At 35.9% G+C, this 25,312-nt stretch overlaps 1 protein-coding gene across 2 annotated transcripts in view; it reads right to left on the bottom strand.

Moving 5' to 3' along the window:
- Positions 1–267: 267 nt before the first annotated feature.
- The window catches only part of LOC121375733 (epidermal growth factor receptor substrate 15-like 1), a 49,933-nt gene continuing 24,888 nt past the window's right edge, over positions 268–25,312 (bottom strand). Inside the window, exons 11-21 of one of the 2 annotated variants that reach the window (XM_041503337.1) lie at positions 19,474–19,568; positions 18,591–18,762; positions 16,642–16,704; positions 15,822–15,869; positions 14,167–14,316; positions 12,523–12,654; positions 10,048–10,207; positions 9,316–9,413; positions 7,696–7,809; positions 6,831–7,109; positions 268–2,181 (exon numbers count right to left, since the gene is read on the bottom strand). In XM_041503337.1, the coding sequence (XP_041359271.1) occupies positions 2,041–2,181; positions 6,831–7,109; positions 7,696–7,809; positions 9,316–9,413; positions 10,048–10,207; positions 12,523–12,654; positions 14,167–14,316; positions 15,822–15,869; positions 16,642–16,704; positions 18,591–18,762; positions 19,474–19,568 (1,452 nt within the window). In that variant the 3' untranslated portion in view covers positions 268–2,040. Of the gene's footprint in view, positions 2,182–2,850; positions 3,700–6,830; positions 7,110–7,695; positions 7,810–9,315; positions 9,414–10,047; positions 10,208–12,522; positions 12,655–14,166; positions 14,317–15,821; positions 15,870–16,641; positions 16,705–18,590; positions 18,763–19,473; positions 19,569–25,312 lie in introns of those variants that run through there. The other variant, XM_041503338.1, reaches the window with a different exon arrangement.

The raw sequence follows: 25,312 nt of genomic DNA, 5'->3' as shown, positions 1-25,312 counted from the left end.
GTTTTATTTAACGACGCCACTAGAGCACATTGATTTTTTATCTTATCATCGGCTATTGGACGTCAAACATATGGTCATTCTGACACTGTTTTTAAGAGGAAACCCGCTGTTGCCACATAGGCTACTCTTTTTACGACAGGCAGCAAGGGATCTTTTATTTGCGCTTCCCACAGGCAGGATAGCACAAACCATGGCCTTTGTTGAACCAGTTATGGATCACTGGTCGGTGCAAGTGGTTTACACCTACCCATTGAGCCTTGCGGAGCACTCACTCAGGGTTTGAAGTCGGTATCTGATTTTAAAATCCCATGCCTCGACTGGGATCCGAACCCAGTACCTACCAGCCTGTAGACCGATGGCCTACCACGACGCCACCGAGGCCAGTCCACGCAGAATGTACACACGACACTCCGTTAACACTGTTCAAAACCGGAAGTACAAACATACCGGTAGGTATTTACACAGACACCGTAACACCATTTAAAAAACAGGTAAATGATAACTTTAACTGGGTGACAAAATGAAGTGGGCGAGTATGAGGGGTCTCAATCACACACTCCTCCCCCACCCCACTTTCAAATACACTCCGCAGGCCCTATATGCCTACGTGCACAGTACCATGTATTTCGATAAATCAGCTGACGATGTATGGTACGCTATGTCATTTCAACAAGAAAACGTCACTGGTGGAGTGACTCGGCGGCAAAGCTTTTGATGTCTCAGCGAGCCAGACGCATTGACAGTTTGATACGAGGATTTTTCACACGCATTACGAAACGTGTTCTAGTACTCTAATTAGCACGCCCCCTTTGTGTTTTGCATCGCGCCCGGGCGCTACAAATAGGAACAATACGGTATTTAAGTCTATTTAATATTACACATCATTTAATATTGTGCTACAGTGCAAAATCTCCTTATGTATATATATATAAAAAAATTATGTCTACTTGTCTTTTCCTCATCGGTGAAGTTTGGTTTTGTCAGGTTCTTGTTAATTCAACAAAATATTCCAATGTAAAAACAAGTCATATTTACATTTTAGCCATTTCTGGGATAGCTCAGTTATATATTTTTCACCATACATGTACAAACACAGAAACTATATTTTTTAAAATGCTTTACATAGTAATGCATGTTAATACTTTTAATCCACACATGCAGTTCCATATAGATGCAGGTTCCATATTTCCAAATCATGCATAAAGGGCATATTTAGTGTTAGTTATCGATTCTTCTTAAGCATGATTTAATTATTATATTGAATAAAATTTTAACAATGCAAATTCCATTCAAATTTAAGTTAGTAATTACATGCAAGAGTTTACATGCTGGCATGCAATATATTCCTGGTACATCACGCTCTATCATTCCATTATTAATATTTTAATGTAATAATTAACAATTGTATAAATATTACTTGCTCACAGATATTTATTTTCAAACCTATCTTTACAATACCAATGAACAAAATAATCAATGCTGGAAATAAAAATTTACGTTTTTTGTTTCTTTCTATTTTATTAATCCATGTAGCTGACATAATTTAACTTTACTCTTCTCCTAATATTTGTATTACCGATATTCATATGTTGTCTGAATAAATGAAATATAGTCTTGTCTTGTCATGTTATTGACATTTCAACTTCAGGACTTACCCTATGCATTGCCAAATTAGCCATTTGCTAATGTTTGTAATAAAGTGGCTAATAAAATATATTGAATAATTTTCAAGGAAATACTCTACATGTCTGAAAATTGGCTAAACTAAAATTCTTTCTAGTGTGAGTCTTGGAACTTACTACAAAAATTTAAACCCTGAAAAATGTCTCTGAAAAACAGTCTATAAATAATGGCTTCACATCAGTGGAATTACTGTGTCTCCTACCAGCAACTAGCATAAATCGTGTGTAAAATCTGGCACAACAATAAACTCACCAGCACATCTAGCAGACACATATCAATAGATTAATACACATAATACTGACCAAACACACTTCTTTCATTCTCTACATTATCACCCATCATCATCATCATCATCATTCACACATCCGTCTCAGAATTATCTTCACGTCCCGTTTTGTCGAGCGACATCGTGCCACCCACTGCCATTGGGGGCGGTCCTTTTATTTGTATCGTCCGGTTCTCTGCCGTCTCATTCTCCCATGCATCCTCAGCAGAAAACTAAACCCAAATATAATAAACAAACATAATAATAATGCATGCTTATGCACAGCAGATCAAACACAATAAATAAAATCAATATAATGTATTACCATGCAGTGATATATGAAAAACCAGTGTCCATGCTTTAATATAAAAGAAATGAACAGGATGTGCAAGCAAACAAGGGCAAGGCTTCCATAAGAAACAGTAACTGAGTTGGGGTATAAGCCGGAACTCTGCCACCTAAAATATTAGCAATTTGGCAAATTTGGTTAGTCAAATGAAACAGAATAGACTCAAATTAACTGATATTCACCAATTTAGTAATGAAATATGTTTGCCAAATCGAACTTTAATTTACATTTTGTGATTTGGTGAATAACAGCTTATACCCTGCATAATATGTCAATCAAATGGAAAAGCAAGGAAAGAAAGATAACTCTGATATTAGTTGGTAGTAAGGGGAGTTAATTATAATAGCATGCTCTACTGCACGTGACCAAATAAGCTAATATTTATTTTATGATTTCAGTGAGATATTATTAAAACATGTAGGTGCTATGACTTAACAATGCACAAATAATGTCACTAAAGAATATGAAAAACCAGCAACAATCACTTTAGTACACTGCCATTCTTCAGCAGGGATATCACAACCAGGACCGAGGGCTCATACAGGATGTTTCAAAAGGATGCAGGTAGATAATGTTTTCAAGCTGCTTCCTTACTCAAGCAAGAGACACAATACAAAACATGTAATGTGAGGATGCAGTAACTCGAAAAAACCTGGGTACGTGCACAATTCTGCAACACCCCCACCCCCTAGTTCTGCCCATGAGGTCCATAACGATTAGCTTCCTGTGCATGACTTATGATATTGGGATGAGCAAAATAATCATCGGCTGCATTCTGTGAATACATTCTAAGATAGGAGTGATATATATGCATGCGGTTTATGTAATTAAATTAATATGTCAACAGATGACACAACCCGTATATAGAGCACATACAACATACACCATAATGCCATTGATGGTAGTCGCATATTTAAAGAAACAATGCATATAGACAACCCAACTGATTACATAATTAATCATAACACCTACTAAACATAAAAGAATCACCCAAAAAATAACAATAACAGAAGTAAAAAAATATATATGAAATAAGCAAAAAATTATTTTAAATTTTAAAATAGGCTACAAAAAAATTAAAAAAGAGAAAAAGAATATCTTGGCTTTAAATAAATTTACTATTAAAAGGTGTAATTATAATATACTTGAAAATTCACTTCATATAAATAAGTTTTGATTCTACATCTATCACATATACTAGCATGTCGATACTGTGACCTAGCATTTGGCATTGCACTACGAAACGGCGCCAGTAAGAATAACTGCGAGATGTTTCTGTTTGGCAAACAAGGACAGAAGTTAATCCTATCGGTGGCTATGCTGTAAGCTGTGCTGAGAGGTGAAAGACAGAGACAGGTGCAGATCATTTTGCCGAGCCCCACGCCGATTTGTCATCTTCAAACTGGATGCAAAAACAACAAGACAGTGGATTAGAAGTGACAGTAACTACTAGACTGTTAGTACTGTACTGCATTATCATAACTACATTTGTATTATACAATAGCTGTTGTGTGAATTTTAAGTGACATACAATTGTGTCTAAAACAATGATCCGGTTCCATCCTTGATGGTCCTGCTTCTACTGAATGTCTTTATTTAACTATTACTAAAGCATAAAGTATTTTTTATATATTTAAAAACCATATAAACCTCTGAAAAATAAATTTAACAAATTAACAGTGCTTACAGGAACTAATTTTTTTTTTTTCTTCTTAAAAAAGAGAGAATAATTCTGAGAGTATTGCTGAAGGATTACATGTCCCATACTGGGCTCAATAAATTTTCATATCTCCTAAGTTGAAGGGCCATAACTTTGTCAGAAATTAGTAAACATGATCTGTAACTTGAAAAAAATAAAGCTAAACACAAAATTTCAGCTGAGTATCCTGAGACATTGTGGAACAGACGGCCATACACACAGATGGACGGACGGACGGATGGACAGACAGACAGACAGACAGACAGACAGACAGACAGACAGAGAAACAGAGAAACAATACCTATAGTCCTTGTAATTTAACCGGAAAGGGACTAATAAATGTCATGTGTTTGCAGTATTTGGGTGAATCTATAGCATTATGATCAGACTATTACTCCCTCTACAATGGCAGAGTTTTAACCTGGGACTTTTAATTGCTTATCCTCATTTCAAAATTGGTGCACACTCATCTGATTCGGACAGCAGCACAACTGTTTATAGTTGTTAAATCTTATGTTGTCAATTTGAGGATAAATATGTTGTATTTGACCATTTGCGGACATTAATGCTGCTTTAAATCGCATGTCTTATCATACGCAGATTGAATTAGAATACTTAGTAATTAATTACTAGGCTATTTTCAGGGTTGACCAACAAGTCGACACTAATTTTTCATATGAAAACAATTTTAATTCAGTGATAAATAATAATTTTGAATAAATATTTATGCATTTCATTAAGAAATATGAAAACATATTATAAATGGAAGATATGACACTGATGAAAATGAATGTTTTGAGATTACAACATCAAAATTACACAGAGACTGGACTTGGTGAACATCTTGTTGCATTCCTTCCCAACATAAAATGACGGTTTCACAATTAAAATGAATTAGTGAAAATATCAGCTGTTTTAGAATTAATTATTAAATACATCTAGATTCTGATATTATCACTGTATGATAAAGTAAAACAAAATGTATATCCAGTTACCAGATAGTACAAAACAAAGCAGAATTTGGACAACATAAACTACAGACCCTCCACCACCAGTGCAAATAAACTAGGGTCTACTCCTAAAACCAAAATATCCAAACTGAAATAAATGCAAATGCCCCTTTGTCAAGACTGGGTGTTTTTTGTTTGTTTGTATTGTTATTGGGGTTTTTTGGGGGGGTTTACTAAATATTTTGAACTTTCTGAGCTGTAAAGTAGATCTGACCAAAACCAATATTAATGATCTTCAATTTGACCAATAAAAACAACACTGGTATAAAGCTGCTATCAGCTACTGGCCTCGGTGGTGTAGTGGATAAGCCATCAGAGTTAACTATAAGGCTGGTTGGTACTGGGTTTGCATCCTGCTACAGGCTCCTACATAGAGCGAGTTTAACCACTCAGTGGGTTGGTGTAAGGCCACTACACCAACTTCTCTCTTACTAAACACTAACCCACTGTCCTGCTGAACAGACAGTTCAGATAGCAAAGGTGTGTGACCATGACAGCATGCTTGAACTGTAATTGGAGTAGTATAAACGAAATGAAATTAATGCCATCAGTTTAAGGAATATAGAGTTTTAGAGTAAATATTCATGATAAACAATCACCAGAACATGAAAAGGCTCAAGTCAGATCCACTCATAGATACAAGGCAGTGTGGACAAGTGTTATCCGATTTCACTCGGGTAATAATGTTATATGAATATGCTCGGACTTTACAGTTCAGTTAACTAAGACCAGAACTGCAAGGAATTCATTATCTTACTCTACATTTTCAAAATCAAAAGATGTAAGAAACAAGAACCCAAAGACACCACTAATGAATTTTAAAGTCTGTAATGTTCATACCCTATATAAAACAATAAAAAAAAAATTCTCTCTAAAATGACAGTGAAAACATTAGACAATGTATTTGTTTAAATCCTCAGAAATACATACATTTAATTGTTATCCTATGAATCCTGGTAGCATGTTTCAAGTTTTCTCTAAGCAACACTTGCCAATAAAAAATACATTATACATTCTGATTCCATCTGAATTTTACTTTTCTACATTAGCAAAGGTATCATACCGGTAACATTATGATCATAAATGTAAAAAGAAAAATGTTATATACATTGAACATTATTATGTTACAACTATATTTTTATGGTTGATGCACTACTGCAGTATAATATACAGAGAATTCGTCACAAGTGGTTTTTAATATGGTAAATTATAACCGTCATGAACCAAGTCTATGTTTCAGATTAACTAGATGAGGTTGATATTTTTCATATTAAAGAACATGTGTATCAAATTCCATTTATCCTACAACACTTCCAAAATAACAGTTTAATTCAATATTTAGTCAATCACAGTTCTAAAGCCACCTCCATTGGTAATACGATCTCATCTCAATTACGACAAATGTAGTTTGACATCACGTCACCCACAAATTAGTCTGACGTCACACATTTTAACTAAATCTTATGAAAATGTTACGCTCAGGTATACAGATCTTGTTGGCTTTTAAACAAATGACCCATATTATTAACTTTACCATTACTCCACGGATTACTACACTAAATTAGTACATGGGTATCACATGGATATCATGGGTAATTTATAGGATAATAAATTTTGATACTGACTGAAAATAAACTAAGCTTCTTCCCTTTTTATAAAAGCATAACCTGACCTCTCACCATCATCATTCCATTCTTTCACCCTGCTCCCCCACACACAAACACACATTCAACTAAACCGGTCTGCTGATCCCAACAGCTAATCTGTGGCTAAATCTCTTATTGAAACCACATTACCTTTCGACCATCACAAAACACTACTTACTTTTCCAGGGCTGAAATCTGCAAAATTGGCAAACGGATCTCCACCTGAATCCCCTGAAGTGTCTTTCCCTGCAAAAGGATCGTTGCCCAAACCCCAAAAGGGGTCTACCTTTGGTTTTGGCCCACCCCCTACATTGGCCGGACTCTTTGACTTGGGAGGGGCCGGTCGAGGGGGAGGCTGACGTTTTTGTTTCGGCGGAAGAGCTGGTTTGGGAGACTCGGACATTGTTGAAGGCTTCGGAGCAAATGGATCACCGGCGAAAAAATTGTCTCCAGTTTTCTAAATGAAAATAAAAGTAAAATAAACTTTGTTTTGTTTAATGACACAACTAGAGCACAGCTATTAATTAATCATAATCATCAGCTACTGGATATCAACAATTCTGACAAACAGTATTAAGAGGAAACCTGTTATGTTTTTTCCATTAGAAACAAGGAATCTTTCATGTGCACTTTCAGATTTAATTATTTCATGAACAAAAATTGCATTTAAAATTGACAGATTTTAATCTTACACATTGGCAAATGTTTCCATGTGCTTACCTTTTCTGACACCCAATAGCTATGTGTATTTTTGTGCTCGAGTCATTCATTCATTCATTCATTCATTCATTTGTATTTCTATACTTCTCGCTTGGGGACAATTTGTGTCTCACTGTGTCGCTAATCATTATGTTTTAAGCAGAATTAAAATCATTACATCTTCAGACCATGAAAGGTCAGAATTATGTCTTTGCCAAAGTAAACATATAAATATGTATAGTGAAACTGCTCAAAACTGCACCCTCTGTAAACCGGATGTTAATCACAGTCTCTTTTTAAATATTAGTACAGATTAGAAACTATCTTTTTTGATGTTACAATACCTCTTTTGTACTTGAAAAACCGAAGGCATCAAAGCCGTCACCAGACTTTTTATCAGAACCAGCAGTTGATGAAAAAGCATTTGCAAATGGATCTTGGTTTCCAAATGGATCAGGCTAAACAAATAAAAAATATATACACACATATATATTTTTTAAATCATTAATATCAGCAAAAAATACGTCTAAAATAATGCCACTAGCAAAGAATTATTAAAAGGTTTGCTGGCCCTTCCAGTGTCCCTTAATTAAATCTGTTGAGTATGTATAAATCTCAAACACACTCAACATCCATTGTAACAATTAGCTTTTAGAAACAATTACAAGCCATAGGATTTCAAACTTCATGGGAAACACTTTCTTGGTTCCGTGCTTTGTGATCATGGAAACCCTTCAGAAACTGTTTATATTATTTTCGTTTAATAGTTGTACTCAATATTCATTGTAATAATCGTGGGAAACGAAATTTCAGTTCTGTGATTTTACCGACACGGTACCGGAAACGATCGTTACTGTGAAATGCGAAGGTTTGCATTTGGCTGGGTGGTCGAGTGCTTGCCTCAGACTGATCACTCTGACGGGGCTATTCATCAACCCAATCAGCACAAATCAAAGGCTATGGTATGTATGTGGAAATGTTCAGAAAAAAATATCTTGCTGGTACATGTATTTGAAGTGGTGACAACAGGTTTCTTCGTTCACTATCTAGACCATGTATTTGTAAGTGGTGACAACAGGTTTCTTCGTTCACTATCTAGACCAAGTATCACAATAATAGGAATGGGTATTATGCAAATTTTCGTATTGTGATATATATCGCGATACGGGTTCCCTGTATGACAATGCATATCATAATATATTATTTACAACAGATTTAACATTATTTTAATGAAAGAAAGAAATGTTTTATTTAACGATGCACTCAACACATTTTATTTACGGTTATATGGCGTCAGACATATGGTTAAGGACCACAAAGAGTTTGAGAGGAAACCCGCTGTCGACACTACATGGGCTACTCTTTCCGATTAGCAACAAGGGATCTTTTATTTGCACTTCCCACAGGCAGGATAGCACAAACCATGGCCTTTGTTGAACCAGTTATGGATCACTGGTCAGTGCAAGTGGTTTACACCTACCCATTGAGCCTAGCGGAGCACTCACTCAGGGTTTGGAGTCGGTATTTGGATTAAAAATCCCATGCCTCAACTGGGATCCGAACCCAGTACCTACCAGCCTGTAGACCAATGGCCTAACCACGACGCCGTCGAGACCGGTCTTATTTTAATGAATGCTTCAAACAAAATAAAGAAAAATTCCTGATACAGGCCGAGGTTTATGTAAACTTTCAAGCATATAGTATGTTAACTCATTGTAACAACAACTTTTCAATAATGTAAGTCTGTTCCTCTTATAAACATTTTTTACCAGTGTCTATCATGATTTATTTCGATTGTAATCGCAATGATAGATCACTAAACCACGGTTGAAATACAATAGAACAATATTTTTTTGTCAGTCATATAGTTATGACAGAAAAGAGTGTTTAAATGGAAAACTTGCTGATCATTTACTATATGACCAAGACTTTCTCTAAGTTCAGTAAAAATGTGTTCTCTTCACTTTATTGCCTACTGCTGATGTCCCAAAAGCATCTTTAAAAGGATCTTCAGCAGCAAATGGATCCGCAGAGAAACCATCAGAAGATTTAAATGGGTCGCCTGTAACAGAATCAAAATGATCAATATATTTCAATAAACAAGAGGCCTATCGGCTTATAGAGTTCAACTCTTTCAGGGAACATTTTGTTTTCAAAATCTTCATTAACGATATTTCTAGTCAATTAAAAATTGATTAGCAACTACTGTTTAATGTTTTAAAATTGTGTAGCAATCTCTGAAACTTGCATAGCGAATATCAACGTGATACTGAACAAAATGGTCCAAGTCTTTAATTTTCAATTTTGTCAGTAGTTGACAATTCATTAATTTGTAAAACCCAACGTCACAGCAGCGGTAAAAAAAAAATGATGATGTTAAGTTGCTAGTTTCAGACAAAATGGAAAGTGTCTTTGACTATCCTAATTCTGCATGGAAATTATTAGTCCATTTTCAGTAGGTCCTTGCACACATTTAGAAAAAGTTAACTGTGAATGACCCCTCATACTAAGTGAAAAATTAAATTCTTTAGTACAATCATGGAATCCACTGATTAAAAAACAAAACATACTGTCTTTGAAAGGGTTTTCATTCTGGAATGGATTGGCCTGTGAAAATTCATCTCTGATGCTTAAGTGAAAGATCATTTATTTCTCGAGTACAAGCAAGGAATCAATTGATAAAAACCAAAACATACTGTCTTTAAAAGGGTCTTCATTCTGGAATGGATCAGCCTGTGAGAAATTCTCCCCCATATTGCTGAACGGATCCTTCCCTTTGAAGGGGTCCTCCTTGAAGTCGTCGAGGACAGACGCCCCGCTCAAGCCACTGACGTTGCTCACTGGGCTACTTCCAGCCTGAAGGTACAAACTAATATGTCATCCACGGTACGCAACATGTGGAAGCATTAAGAAACATTAACGTGTCTGTCTCCAACTCTCTCTCACATCAGTCTGTCTGTCTCTCTGTGTCTGTCTGTCAGTCTGTTTCTTTCTGTCTCTCTGTCTCTCTCTCTCTCTCTCTTATTCACTCTTACCTACAATCTTCATTTCTCATCTATCTGTCTACTTGATGGTTTTAACCCATTTTATTATTTTGTCTGCCATTTAAAATTTGTAATGGTAAAATGTAGGCATTAATAGAGGCATTGCCTGTTGGTCAATCTCCAACATTAATACAAAAGTTAATAAATATTGTTTAAATATTTATTTGGTTAATCATGTTTCAATTTCAAAATAAACCCAAGTCAGATGTAATGATACTGACAGAAAAAAAATGGAATCACACAAATAATAACAGCAAGAAATGACTGCAAACAAAACCCTCAAGTTGAAAGTGTTACTGGCAGTCAGTTCAACACTACTGACATTCAATTCCACATTACAACTCTGTATAAAATACTACCATTACCATGCCATGCATTTATCATTCCAATAATCAAAGAAATTATTTTCAGAAATATATTTAGTTACTAAATTGCAAAACACTAATTAAAAAGTCAAATAAAATGCAATTCTTGAAAAAGCTTCAGTTTGGTTATATTCTGTTAGATCAACTAAAAATTGAAATTCGGCTACAGTTGTCCAGCCTGTACTAGGGTTTGAACCTAGCACCTGCCAGTCCCACAGCCAATGGCTATATGATCAGTAAAGGCATCTACCATGAACATGACCTTTAAATAAACAGTATGTGAGACCACTGTGATAGCTTCATTTTCATGTACAGCTTAACCTGTCCATGACGGCCACTCAAATGAACAGACAATCAGGTCTTCATATACACATATCAAAATTATCGCTCAAAATCTAAGATTTTAATGTCGTACTAGAAGTTCAGCCATTAAGAAAAACACAAACCAAATACTCATCTATGTCCAATTTAGATACATTAAAGAGAGGATGTTTCACAATTGAAATAATGGCTGCCAACATTTGGTAATTCTGACACGTAGTCATAAGAGAAACCCACTAAATTTGTCCTAATGCAGCCAGGTATTTTTTATATGCACCATCCCACAGACAGGATAGTACATACCACGGCCTATGATATACCAGTTATGGTGCACTGGCTGGAACGAGATATAGCCCATAAAGACTACTGACAGGGACTGATCCTAGACTGACAGGGACTGATCCTAGACTGACAGGGACTGATCCTAGACTGACAGGGACTGATCCTAGACTGACAGGGACTGATCCTAGACCGACCGTGAATACCACTGGGCTATGACCCCCCCCCCCCCCACACCCAATAGCCAAAGTGTATTTTTGTGCTGGGGTGTCGTTAAAAATTCATTCCCCCCACCCTGAACATCCATAAATACAACTATAAACCAAGTTTCATTGATCTAGGACTCATAGTTTGTGAGAAATGGATCTAAACACAAAATTTGACAAAAGTTGATGCATTGGCCGCTGCAGTCAGAAAAGTAATACCTATATCTTTTGTTTTTACTTTTTACTTCATAAATATTAAACACAAATGTCACAACACCATGCAAAAGGGTTAGAAATAGGCTTAGCCCCACACAAGTGTCTGGCTACTTATTCTTGAAGCGTAATTTTTATAAGTCCTATTATTTACTTCTTATGCACACAGTTAAAAATGCTGAACAAAAACTATAAACCAAAAATTACTATTTCGATATTATTATGATAACTGTTATGACGAAAGCAAGACCATTTCCATCTTTATCGCAATACTGATAACAATTTATGCATTCAAACAAGCATTCATAGGGCCCAACAATTTTCACATCTCCTAAGTTCAAGGGTCATAATTCGGTGAAAAATGAGTAAATTGGCCACACAAAAAAATACTTTATCTGTAACAGTACATGATAAAGCTAAACACAAATTTTCAGCTCTATATCTTGAGGCATTGAGAAAAAAGTCCAGGAAAACAAATTTTCTTATCTTCCAAGTTCAAGGGCTTTCACTACCAAAAATGGATAAATTGCCACGAAAGTCAGTTGATCTGTTAACAGTACATCATAATACTATAAAAAAAAAATTCAGCTCAATATCTTTAGGCAACGTGAAAAAAGAAACATTCGAAAAACTATATGACAGACAGACAGACAGACAGACATAAGGACGGGCGGAGATTGGAAACCTAGAGTCCCCTCCGGTTGGACCATTAGGGGACTAATAAATGCAGAATCCATTCTTACAGTGGCCCTGGAGCTAAACTGATCGGTATCTGAAGAAAAGTCCCCATTCAGCTGAGGGGATGGAGAGTATCCAGCTATGCTCTGAGTTAGTGCCCGGTGCTGGTCTCGTAAATGCTGAGTTCGAGTTTTCGTCTACAGAAAAAGAAACATTGCTAAACAATAACAACACAAATGGACTACGAAAACAACAGAAGAAACAAATCAGGGCACAATATTTCATGAAAACCATTGTATGTTCGTGAGTCAGTTACAAAATATAAAATTTATATGAACTGTCAATCAGTTACTTAGTTAAGCAATACACATTCTGAAATTAAGTTACAAATTTTAGAAGATAACCTTATGGTAATGACATTTTGAAATAACTGATTACATTACATAAATACAATTTCCATTCAATTATGAAATAATTATATAAGTATCACACATAAAATTAATGAAAAGGTCTTCCGGTTGCCTACAATTTTGAAACATTGTCCCCTGTATAAATAATAAATCTAAAAATATGATCGTGCAAAGTGAAAAATAATATTAATAAGTAACTTAGTTGTTTACATGGTAAACAAAGTTATACTGTTCAAAGAAAAGAAGACATGGGACAGTGTTTTTTCAATGACCAGTGGGGTCTATATGTTAAATACTAGAAGCTTAACCAGTAGTTAAGCTGCCAGTCTTTAAGATGTATGCCGGCATCAACAGTTCTATTATATATATAGAGGATTCGTCACCTTTTAACTAACGCTTTGAAAACGTTACGCTCAGGTACACAGGTCTTGTTGGCTTGTAAACAAATGACCCATCCACAGCAACACATTACCTAGAGACCTTGCAAATTTGCAAACCATTATTAACCGGGTTAATATACTAAAATTATCACATGGGTTTATGACATGGATATCATGGGTAAGTTATAGGATAAAGAGGGGTTTATACTTTCACATGCCATGAATACGTCTATCTTGGGTCCAGTTTTGGGTTTCTCAGAGGCTGGATCTAGACAAGGGGACTAGACACACAAGATCGTGATCATAACATACACCATGCTAATTAGTAACTCTAGACCATAATCAAAAAATAAATCCTTGATTCTCATCCTCCTCTGTCCCCATTTTTTAATATAATTTTTTTAATTTTATTGGCCAAATGTGCTGTATTTCCATTGCAGGGCTCGAAATAAGAAGTAAAATAGCAGGTCAAAAGAAAACTGACCTCCTGGAAATAAAGATAACACAGGGTGAGTGGAGGGTTTGGGATAGTGTGTGAAAAATCAAACGACCTAAACGGTACATGAGATAATCGTACATACATTTCTATCTTGAAAAATTACCTGCAATTTTTTTATGGTTTTAGTCAGTGAAATTTAGTTTTCACCTGCGAGGTCTAAAAAATGGACTGCTTTTTGCTTTTCTTAGGCTGCTATTTCGAGCCCTGCAACGTCTTGAAAATGTAAAATAAAAAATGAACTGTCAACCCAAGCCCCATTTTGAAAACAATTTGGATGAAAATCTAGCATATATTTTATTATTAACTAATCACTAATAATTATTATTATCTAATCACTAGACCGAAACCAGGTTTATCATATGACTCCACGACAAACTGGCTGCTACTGCCAGGTCCTCACCTGCTGCCTCGTTAACTCACCTGGTTTACCTGTAGCATGACGTCTCTCTGAGATTTGATCAGCAACTCAAGCTGCTGTTTACCACTTTCCACCTTCTGTTCTAAAGAGGATTCCTCTTCTCGTAGCTTGCCCAGTTCCTCCGACAGAGAGTTCATTTCTGCCTCTTGATCCTTAAAGTAGTCATTTATTAACACAACAATGACATGGAATTAAATGTTTCACCTGCCGTAAGCATAATCAGAGCTGCTCATAAGTTGCATCCACAGACATTCATCTCAATGTATTTTTAAAAACAAATTAAACCTTTTTGCTTTTAAATTAAATTTTAAAAAGAAATCTTTAACCTGCATTAAGATGCACATGCATCTATAAATCAATTTTCACTGATTTAGAACTTATACATGTAGAAATGGACAAAAATTATAAAAACTTAATGTTTTCTTGTCAAGGTGAGGCAACAAAAACCTATTTATTTCATCAAATACTAAGGATTAGAAAATAAACTGGCATATTCAGTTTAACCTTCTGACTACTGCAGGCGAGATATCTTGCCCGACGTCACGTCAGTCGACATACTGTATACAGTGCATTCCCCAATTCATATTTCTCACCGTTTTGCACACGGTACTCATCAGAAATGGATGCATAATACAGGAAATTCGATTTCTTAAAACAAGATAGTGTCTTTTCTTTATGTTTTTTCAACTGAAAATATCATGGAATTTTTTGTTCAAAACATGGTTTTTGGCAACTATTTTCGCTTGACAACAATGGCGGCACGTCACAGTCATTTTCAGGGATCAATAGCTGATTTGATAATAAATTTGATGGTTTTACCAACAATGAAAATGACCAAATATTTGTATATGAATCATAGTTTGTTTAGTTTTTTTAAATCTGGTCAGAAAACCACTGTTATAGGGAATAATGGACATAAATACTGGATAGCTGGCCACCATAAATGCCCATTAGTAAACGCGACTTTTTTGATTCTTTGGCTAATTTTAATCAATATTAACTGATCTAAAATATAAAAATTAGAAAAACCAATGAAAATAATACTTACAGATTCAAATATGAACTTTATTTTATGTATTTATAAAACATTTCAGTTAATATATGTGAATAAAATTATAAACTTGTACCCACTCAACTTGGTTTTTGTCAAAAATTAATCTAGTAGTCTAAAGGTTAAGGAATATTGATCAGTTTTTAGCTTTCATAAAATTTAATCTCATGGAGTTTAGAAATTATGCCATTTGGTTTACAATTTCCATAATGATCTGCAGATAAACAAGTATTCTGAGAATACTGCTAAAGCAATACATGTCTCCTACCAGGACCAACACATTTTCGTATCTCCTAAGTTTAAGGGCCATAACTCTGCCAAAAATGGGTAAATCGCCATGAAAATCAAACGCAATCTGTAACAGTACTTGATAAAGCTATATACAAAATTTTAGAACAATATTTTAAGGCAATGTGGAAAAAACATTCAGACTATATATGGGATAGATGGACAGACAGACAGACAGACAGACAGACAGACAGAAAGATAGAAGTACAGAGACAAAACCTATAGTCCCTTCCCTTTGGACCAGTAGGGGACTAATAAAACAATCATCTGTGCATTGTTAAAACAAATAAATAAATAGATAAATGGTGATATAAATACCTCAGCGGACTTTGCCCGATTACTCAGCTGCATCCTCATAGCATCAATCTGAAATATCAAAATAAAACTTTTTATATACTTTATCTCTTTTGTTACAATTTCGGTGTAAATTGGTCACAAAGACAATTAAGTGTTTTAACTTTCCCACTTTGAGAATTCCATACAGTGTGTTAATTAATATAATTATTAGATACATATTTGAATTATTCTTATCGGTCTCTTCTACCACTAACTCCACTGTTAAAATATGTTACAATATTAACAGTAACGAAGATCAGATACAAAAACATTTATTGTGCAATGTCCAGTGGTTTCAATGGACAGGGATAGCAGGGCTAGCTGTGGGTCAGTAGAATATATAACCAAATTATCTACCAAACTTCAAGAATTGCACAAACCCAGTTATTTTCTAACAAAATATCAATTATTTCACAAAATTATTTCTCCAAATTAAAATAAAATTTGCCAATTGTTTGTGAAATTCACAATTAGCAAATTTGGCGAATGCCTGAGCTAGCCCTGGATAGCAAACATAAAAAGAGTGATATTGTTTTAGCTATTATGTTAATTAATCAATTTCTTACGTATAAAAATTAATTTTTAGATTTTAACCTTCATTTTCATTCAAAAGTAGCATGCACAAGCAATTTCTTTATTGTAGATTAAATATAAAAAATCTATTACAATGTTATAACAAATTAATGCAAAATTAAAAAGGTTATCTCAACATTTTCTGTGTACTCTTTCAAATGTTCAATTCCAAGAAATCTGTATTTCCTATTTCTTTATTTCTTTATTTAATTAGTTTGCATTTAATTACTTCAGCTTGTTCCTTTTCACACTTTTCTCGGAGTTCTTTAACACTGGATTCCAAATTCTTTTTCTGAAAAGTAAAACAAACCAAAACATATTGAATATACAGAATACATAATTCTCTAATATAACAATCAAGGCCTTGGTTAAAAACAACAACATTTGGCTAAGCAGGCCCATAGCATGGTGGACATTATTGGGGGGCCCAATTAAACGAGCCCCGAAGGCACAAGGTATTTGGTGGGTCCGGGGGCATGATTCAAAGGTTATTTGCCCGTTACTGTAACTCTCGCTGTTAATCTCGATCCGTTAGTCTCGCTACAACTTTTACATTCAGTCGAGATGTAAAGGTTATCCAAAAAAAAAAGCCAAAATTAATGGGTGCTTGGGCCCCCGGCCACCCCACCCCCCCCTGCTACGGGCCTGAATAAAAAAGGCCCAGCCACATCCAATCTGCTTGTGAAACTTACAATATGCTAAAAAAACAAAACACTGAAATCATTAGAAACTTTTTAAAATATCACATTCAAAAATTATTAGAGATCTAGAGCATAGTAACAGATTCATAGAAACAGTGATGAAAATCATACTGGACAGGGTTCCCATGACAACAAAGAATAAGCACAGGAATGGTATTCAAGTACATGTAGCACTAATAAATAACATCCAGAATTCAAGAAATATTTGGCTCCATGCTTACCAAATTGTAGTGTCTATAATCAAATCTCGAATGTCATCACACACATAATTCATATGGCGTTGCCATGATATTAAAGTCTCAGACTCTATTAAAGTCTTGAGTCCGACTTTTAGTTTTATAAGGGTGGGACATAGCCCAGTGGTAAAAGCACTCGTCTGATGCACAGTTAGTCTTGGATCAATTCCTGCTGGTGGGCCCCAATGGGTTATTTCTCCTTCCAGCCGGTGCACCATGACTGGTATATAAAAGACTGTGGTATGTACCATCCATACTGTCTGTGGTAGTGTGCATATAAAAGATCCCTTGCTACTAATGTAAAAATGCAGTGGGTTTCCTCTTTAAGACTATATGTCAGAATTATCAAATGTTTGACACCCAACAGCTGGTGTGCTTTAATGGTGTCATCAAACAAAACAAACTTTTTAACTTATTTAGTTTTATAAGCACGGGGCCTGGTGGTGTTTCTGGCTTGGTGCTTATAAAACGTTTAGAGTCTAGACTCAAGACTCTAATAGAGTCTGAGACAGTAACGTCATGGCAACGCTATACAAAGTGTATGCATGTGATGTTATTTGAGATTTCATAAAGTCTGGACTTTAATGTAATGCTATTTGAATGGCGTTGCCATGACGTTAAAGTCTGGACTTTATTATGGTCTAGACTTTAAGTTTTATAAGCACGGGTCTTGATCTCCGTATCAGTTTTCCATGTGTGTGACTATGTGAGTGATTGTAACCTTATCATCAAGTTCGTCGTATCAGTTTTCAGTGTGTGTGACTATGTGAGTGTTTGTAACCTTGTCGTCCAACTCGTGTATCAGTTTTCCGTGTGTGTGACTATATGTGTGATTGTAACCTTGTCGTCAAGCTTGTCGTATCAGTTTTCCGTGTGTGTGTGTGTGACTATGTGTGTGATTGTAACCATGTCGGCGAGCTCATCATATCAGTTTTCAGTGTGTGTGACTATGTGTGTGATTGTAACCTTGTCGTCTAGCTCGTCATATCAGTTTTCCATGTGTGTGACTATGCATGTGATTGTAACCTTGTCGTCGAGCTCGTCGTATCACTTTTCCGTGTATGTGACTATGCGTGTGATTGTAACCTTGTCGTCTAGCTCGTCATATCAGTTTTCCATGTGTGTGTTATGCATTTTTCGTCGAGCTCGTGTGTGTATGTGACTATGCGTGTGATTGTAACCTTATCGTCGAGCTCGTCATATCACTTTTCCGTGTATGTGACTATGCGTGTGATTGTAACCTTATCGTCTAGCTCGTCGAGCCGTTTCTGGGCTTCCTTCTTCTGGTTCTCCAGCTGGTGCAGCGTGGCCGTCATCGCGTCCAGCTCCTTCTGCAACATCTGCACCTCACCCTGACGGATCTTGATGTCCGCCTCACGCTGCTGCTTGTCCCGTTCCAACTGCATCTTCTCTCTGGAAAAACAAAACAAATCACAGATGAAACTGTAATACCTTAAGACTAAACAAGACATTTTATTATCTTAAATTATGTGTGCAGTATGGAGAAAATATGAACTAAAATGAATTTACAAAATGTTTTCTGAAGTGTTACTGGACATATTACTTGATTACTATTAACACTCTTTTACAAAAATGTTTTTTATAAATAATTTCACTTTGGTTTGATGTAAGAAGAAAAGTAATAGTGATTGGGAAATAAAAATATATACTAATTTTGTGTGCAAATTACAAAACAATCGGCTCAGAAATAAATAATTTGTAGTAAACTCCATAGTATGAAAAAAGGCATTTCCTGTGGGACGGTCTATAAAAGACTGACCCTCTCAATGAGAATTTTTAAATGCATGTATCTGCATAATTAACTCAGAAATGTCCCGTAGAAAATAAATGGTAAAACGTAATTACACATGTGCTCTATGTATATAGTATTTAGTAGAGGTGTAGATATATGGGTAGGTCGTGATATACATGTATGATATGTATCATCATACTTAATGATACTGATCCTAGGTATAAGGCATAAGTTATAATACTGACATACTTTACAAATATTTCATCACATTTCATGGGGTTTTATGTCCATCTAGTGGTACTGATCCTACTACCTCTCACATTGTATGCTATATGCAACTACATTTGGTACATTAAACAATCAAGTCTTACTTCTTAATATCTTCTATTTCTTTGCTGATAGAATCAAGTTCTTTGATAGCCGAAAAGTCAGCAGCACCACCATATGGACCAGCATTTGCACCTTCCTGAAAAATATAACAGAAAAATTTAATGTTTAAACCGATGAATCCGAGAAGTTGGTTTTCTGGCTTGACGTCATTTAACGTATACCTGAGAAGCCGCTTTCCCGGCTTTTACCTTTTGTTTAATGACACCACTGCAGCATGTCAGCACTGAAGAAGCGCTAAAGTTGATAATGTCCGACAATGAAGGTGAGCTCGATAATGACACATACGGCAATGAGAGCGACTTTGAAACTGAAAGTGATGATGAAACTGATGATGTGAATGTCGGCTGCATTAACAATCACGAAAGTGACAGTAAATCTGAAGACGTAAATGAAGATTCTGGCACAGTTGATTTTAGTATGGTGCATGTACGTGGGCATGGCGGCAGGCGAGGGCGAGGCAGGGGACATGACGATGCAGAGGTCGTGGGCAAGGCAGGGGCCGTGGGCAAGGCAGGGGTCGTGGGCAAGGCAGGGGTCATGGACGAGGCAGGGAATGTGGGTGAGGCAGGGGTATACCAGATTCAGTCAGTGATGAGAGCAGCAAGTCCAAGTACCAATAATAATGTCCAACAATGAAGGTGAGCTCGATAACGACACATCCAGCAATGAATGCAACTTTGAAACTGAAAGTGATGATGAAATTGATGATGTAAATGTCGGCTGCGTTAACAATTACGAAACTGACAGTAAATCTGAAGGTGATTTTAGTAGTATGCATGTCAGTGGGCATGGCGGGCGTGGGCGAGGCGGGGGACATGGGCATGGCAGAGGTCATGGGCGAGGCAGAGGTCATGGGCGAGGCAGAGGTCATGGGCGAGGCAGGTGTCATGGGTGAGGCAGGGGACATGGGTGAGACAGAGGTTGTGGGTGAGGCAGGTGTTATGGGCGAGGCAGGGGACATGGGTGAGGCAGAGGTCGTGGGTGAGGCTGGGTATGTGGGTGAGGCAGGGGTATACCAGATTCAGTCAGTACCGTAAAATGGGGTAATAAGGGACTGCCTGGTAATATGGGACATTTTTTGAAAAAAACTTTCATTGCATATTTTCATTTTGTTTTGAAACACAGAAGCAAAGCAACATTTTTTTTATTGAAGACTAATGTGTTGTTGAAAAATACAAGGTAAGTTGTTTATTCATTATTGCTTGTATGTTGGGAGAGAGTAGATTGAAAAAATGTGAGAATTTCATAAAACAATTATGTTGGTCAAAACTTTATCTGCCGAGGATTAGCCAAAAGAAGTACACAAGAAATCACCATTGCTAGAAGTAATGAAACATATAAGATACATTTATGTAGAATATCACAAGGATATGAGTATTTATTGTGATAAAAAAATTATCATTTTTAATTTCAGGTAAAAAGTGCTTCAACTTGGGGTAATAAGAGACGGTATGCCGCACACATATAAACCAAAGTTGGATGCAAAACTTTGCAAAAAACATTCAAAAGAAGACATATTAAATGCTGTGAATATTGTTAATAGTGGACTTTGAGTCTGAATGTACAAGAAGATGACTATGTCTTGTTCACTTACGATAATGAGATATATCCAGGTGTAATAACATTGATGAAGGATAACAGATGCTCAATAAAAGCAATGGAGAAGAGTGGTGGGAATTGGAAGTGGCCCAAAACAACTGGCATTTTATTCTATCCAATGGAGGACTTGAAACAAAAGTATCGAAAAACCGAACGAATTGAAAAGGGGTGTTATGGAAGTGAAGGAATTGAAGCTTCATTTTGCCCAAAAGAAAGAAACTGATGACATGTGTTACAATTGTTCAGATGACAAAAACTATTGTTAAAACATTTTCTGTTGTATTTTAAACCATCCAAGATCTGGAGAACAGATTATTTTTATTTTTCTGTGATTAGTTCATTTTGTGCCAAAAGGAGGACCCCGCCGGGCTTACTCAGGTTTATTTAGAGCTCTGATTTACTTGTTTTCTATTGTTTTGTTGTGAAACATTATTAAAGTTTTTTTTTAAATATGCTCTTTGTTCCTTATAACCCCTATTGAAGTTATAATAGGAACATCAACTAAAACCAATGGCAATCCCTTATAACCCCACCCATGGGGTAATAAGGGACAGTCATTAGAAAAATAAATAAAAATACTTGGAGTTTAGATTTTGGAACATGGCATGACCCATTGAGAAGTCTGACCAAGTAGTCACAAAATGACATAGGACTTCCTCCCACAACAGTTAGATGTATTGATAACTTATAAGAAAAGTGTCAAAATCGTACCCTTATTACCCCATTTTACGGTAATAGAGCAGCAAGTCCAGGTCCCTTTTTAGTTTGTTCTGGGATGATTGATTATGGCAACTTTTGATAGATAAGACAAACAGTCATGTGACACAAATAAATGAAGCAAATCCTAATAATTACTATGGCTAAATCATTTACAGTTGTAACTGTTCAGGAAATAAAATAACTTTTGGGTTGTAGAGTTGCAATGGAAATGCTTATCACAAGGACCATTATGAGCAGTACTGGTGGAATAAGGAGGATTTTTTTTACAGTGACACCTGGATTTTCACAGGTGTTATCAAGGGATAAATTTCTAGCTATATGGACACGTCACCACTGTGTTAATGATGCTCAAAGCAAACGTTGTCAAGTGAAGACAAAAATAGAAAACAGCAGTTCGCAACTCAAAACAGAAATCATACATGACAAAGAGTACAGACTGGTTAATTTTCAGTGCTAACACTGTAGTAGATACATACATAGATACATGTGTAAACACTGAAGCTCAAATAAATACCAGTTTGTGAATCAACACAGGCTAACAATCTATTAAATTTAAAACATTCCAAAAATAATAATAAACATAACAAATCGCAATATAATGTTTTACAGATAACATAACATGGTAAAAAAATATATTTAAACATGATTAAACAAATCACACAGAGAAAATTTTGTTTTTAAAATGTTGATTTAGCAATACATATATTTCCAGTCAAATGAAAATTGATTAGCAACTATCATTTAATGTTTTAAAATTATGTAGCTATCGCAACACGATACTGAACAAAATGTTCTGTCACACAGATTTTACTATAAATACCGGTAAAAAGTTACCAACAACTGTAATTACTAGTTTGATGTCACATGCTTTTGCCATCTGCTTAGATAAAAAGACATTGCATTAATCTCTATTTGATAACGGTTGTGTACAGAGTGAACAGTTTATCAGTTACTGAGTTAGTTTATCACCTATAGTCCTTCCCACAGAGAAGACCTTTTTTCATACTACAGGTTATTTATTTCTGAGCCAACTATTTCCAAATTGCACACAGAAATAGTTGGTTTTTTTGTTATTTCTAAAACACTTTTACTTTTCTTATTACATCAAACCAAACTGAAATTATTTATAAAAAAAAATAAAAAAAAAACATTTTTGTAGGAGGATGGGACGGACTATAAAGGTAACATGAAATGATTTTCAATTCAAAGCTATGTGTAGAAACAACAAAAACAGACCTATCAGAAACTATTGGCAAGCAGTGTATTTCACTGGCTACTGTAATATTTTTTTTTAATGTAACTTGATTAAATTGCAATTCTGGGGCCTAATGCCTAGTACAAAGTAAAGTAAAGTTTGTTTTGTTTAACGACACCACTAGAGCACATTGATTTTTTTATCTTATCATCGGCTATTGGATGTCAAACATATGGTCATTCTGACACTGTTTTTAGAGGAAACCCGCTGTCGCCACATAGGCTACTCTTTTTACGACAGGCAGCAAGGGATCTTTTATTTGCGCTTCCCACAGGCAGGATAGCACAAACCATGGCCTTTGTTGAACCAGTTATGGATCACTGGTCGGTGCAAGTGGTTTACACCTACCCATTGAGCCTTGCGGAGCACTCACTCAGGGTTTGGAGTCGGTATCTCGATTAAAAATCCCATGCCTCGACTGGGATCCGAACCCAGTACCTACCAGCCTGTAGACCGATGGCCTGCCACGACGCCACCGAGGCCGGTCTTCACAGTACAATGCTAAAAGACTTGCAAAGAAGATGCTTTGTTGTCTAACAGAGCCTAAGAGACCTTTGTGAATTAGGCCCCTGGTATGTTGTTTTTGTGGGGCTTTGTGTTTCATGGCTGACATTTAAAGAAGACTAATATAACTGCAAGATGAATATTAATGTGTTAAGTAACAAGGGCTTTAGATTGCACCAGATTACTTCTGTGCCCAAAATAAATATGCCCTAAATAAGCATGCCCGAATTACATGTAAGTACAAACATGTTGACCTAAAAATATTTCACCCCAAAAGCACCGAAATGTTGAGCTTCAATTACATTAATATAACGTAAAAAGCATTTGTGAATACCTACATGTCTGCAGCTGTTCGTAACATTATGGTCCACAAAAAACAAAAACAACTAGCCGTACTGAGGAAAAAAACCAACCTGTTGTACACAAATGAATGAGATCTAAATACCTGAGTAATGGTCTTAAGACTAGTTCTCAACAGAGGTCCCAAACGATGTCAGATTTTGTGTCCAGAGAGACAGACAGAGAGATACATAATCAATTCCACACAGACCGACAGATCACCAGAGATTAACAGACAAGACAGTGGTAGCCACTCCAGGGATTTATCCAGGTGTTCTCTGGGTCTGAAAATAGGACCTTTCCTGAAAATTCCCAATATATACAGGGGCCTAGCTTCCATATACGATGCTACGATGCCGTGCCAAATTTCTACAGAAATCACTAATGATGTAAATATATGTTTGCTCTATGTTTCATTCTATCGCTGAAAGTCTGCGTACCACCTGAAAATCCCAAGCTATGCCCCTGATATATATTTAATTATGTCGCTTGTATTTAAACCAAATTAACAGTTGTGTACTATATCATTCAGTGGTCTAAAAAATATAAGTATGAATTACTCGTGCTGATTATCCCAATCCAATCAGACTCTAAGTTAAACCCAGGGCATTCTGAGACATACATTTGTTTTTCTATTTTAATTTTGAGACATGTACAATGATTTACAAATACAATCAAACCAATTTGTCTACTGATAAAAGAAACATACTTCTGCAACATGGCTACTGAATATACTTATGTTTAGTAGCAAGTAAAGCATTGCTTATATGCAACATCACAATGGACAAGTAAAGTTTGTTTTATCATGACTCGCTAATACATGATTTTTTATCTTATTGTGGCTATTGGACGTCAAATAAATGGCCATTGGTGACACTGTTTTTAGAGAAACCCGCTGTCGTCACATAGGCTACTCTTTTTACGAATAAGCAAGGGATCTTTTATTTGCGCTTCCCACAGGCTAGCACAAACCATGGCCTGAACCAGTTATGGATCACTTGCAAGTGGTTTACACCTTGAGCCTTGCGGAGCACTCAAGGGTTTGTCGGTATCTCGATTAAAAATCCCATGCCTCGACTGGGATCCAAACCCAGTACCTACCAGCCTGTAGACCGTTGGCCTGCCACAACGCCACCGAGACCGGTCAATGGACAATAAATATCATGACTCTTAATACATATTAGTCATAGTTGTGGCTAGAATAGGATAAATGCCATTGGTGGAGGGACTGGGAGAAAGAATAATATAACTCTAATTTTATTAAATTGTATGACCAACTACTAATTATTTCTGAAACCCGAAAGGGCCAACTGCATAAAAACTGTTTTGCTATACAACCTAACTCAACAGTGGGTTGTCTGGAAGGGATTTAACAAAATAATTTAGATAGAACCGCACACACA

The sequence above is a fragment of the Gigantopelta aegis genome, chromosome 6 (assembly GCF_016097555.1).
Source record: "Gigantopelta aegis isolate Gae_Host chromosome 6, Gae_host_genome, whole genome shotgun sequence".
Taxonomy (NCBI): Eukaryota; Metazoa; Mollusca; class Gastropoda; order Neomphalida; family Peltospiridae; genus Gigantopelta; species Gigantopelta aegis.
The sequence above is the reverse complement of the archived record's forward strand: the minus strand, read 5'-3'. Positions and strand labels throughout refer to the sequence as shown.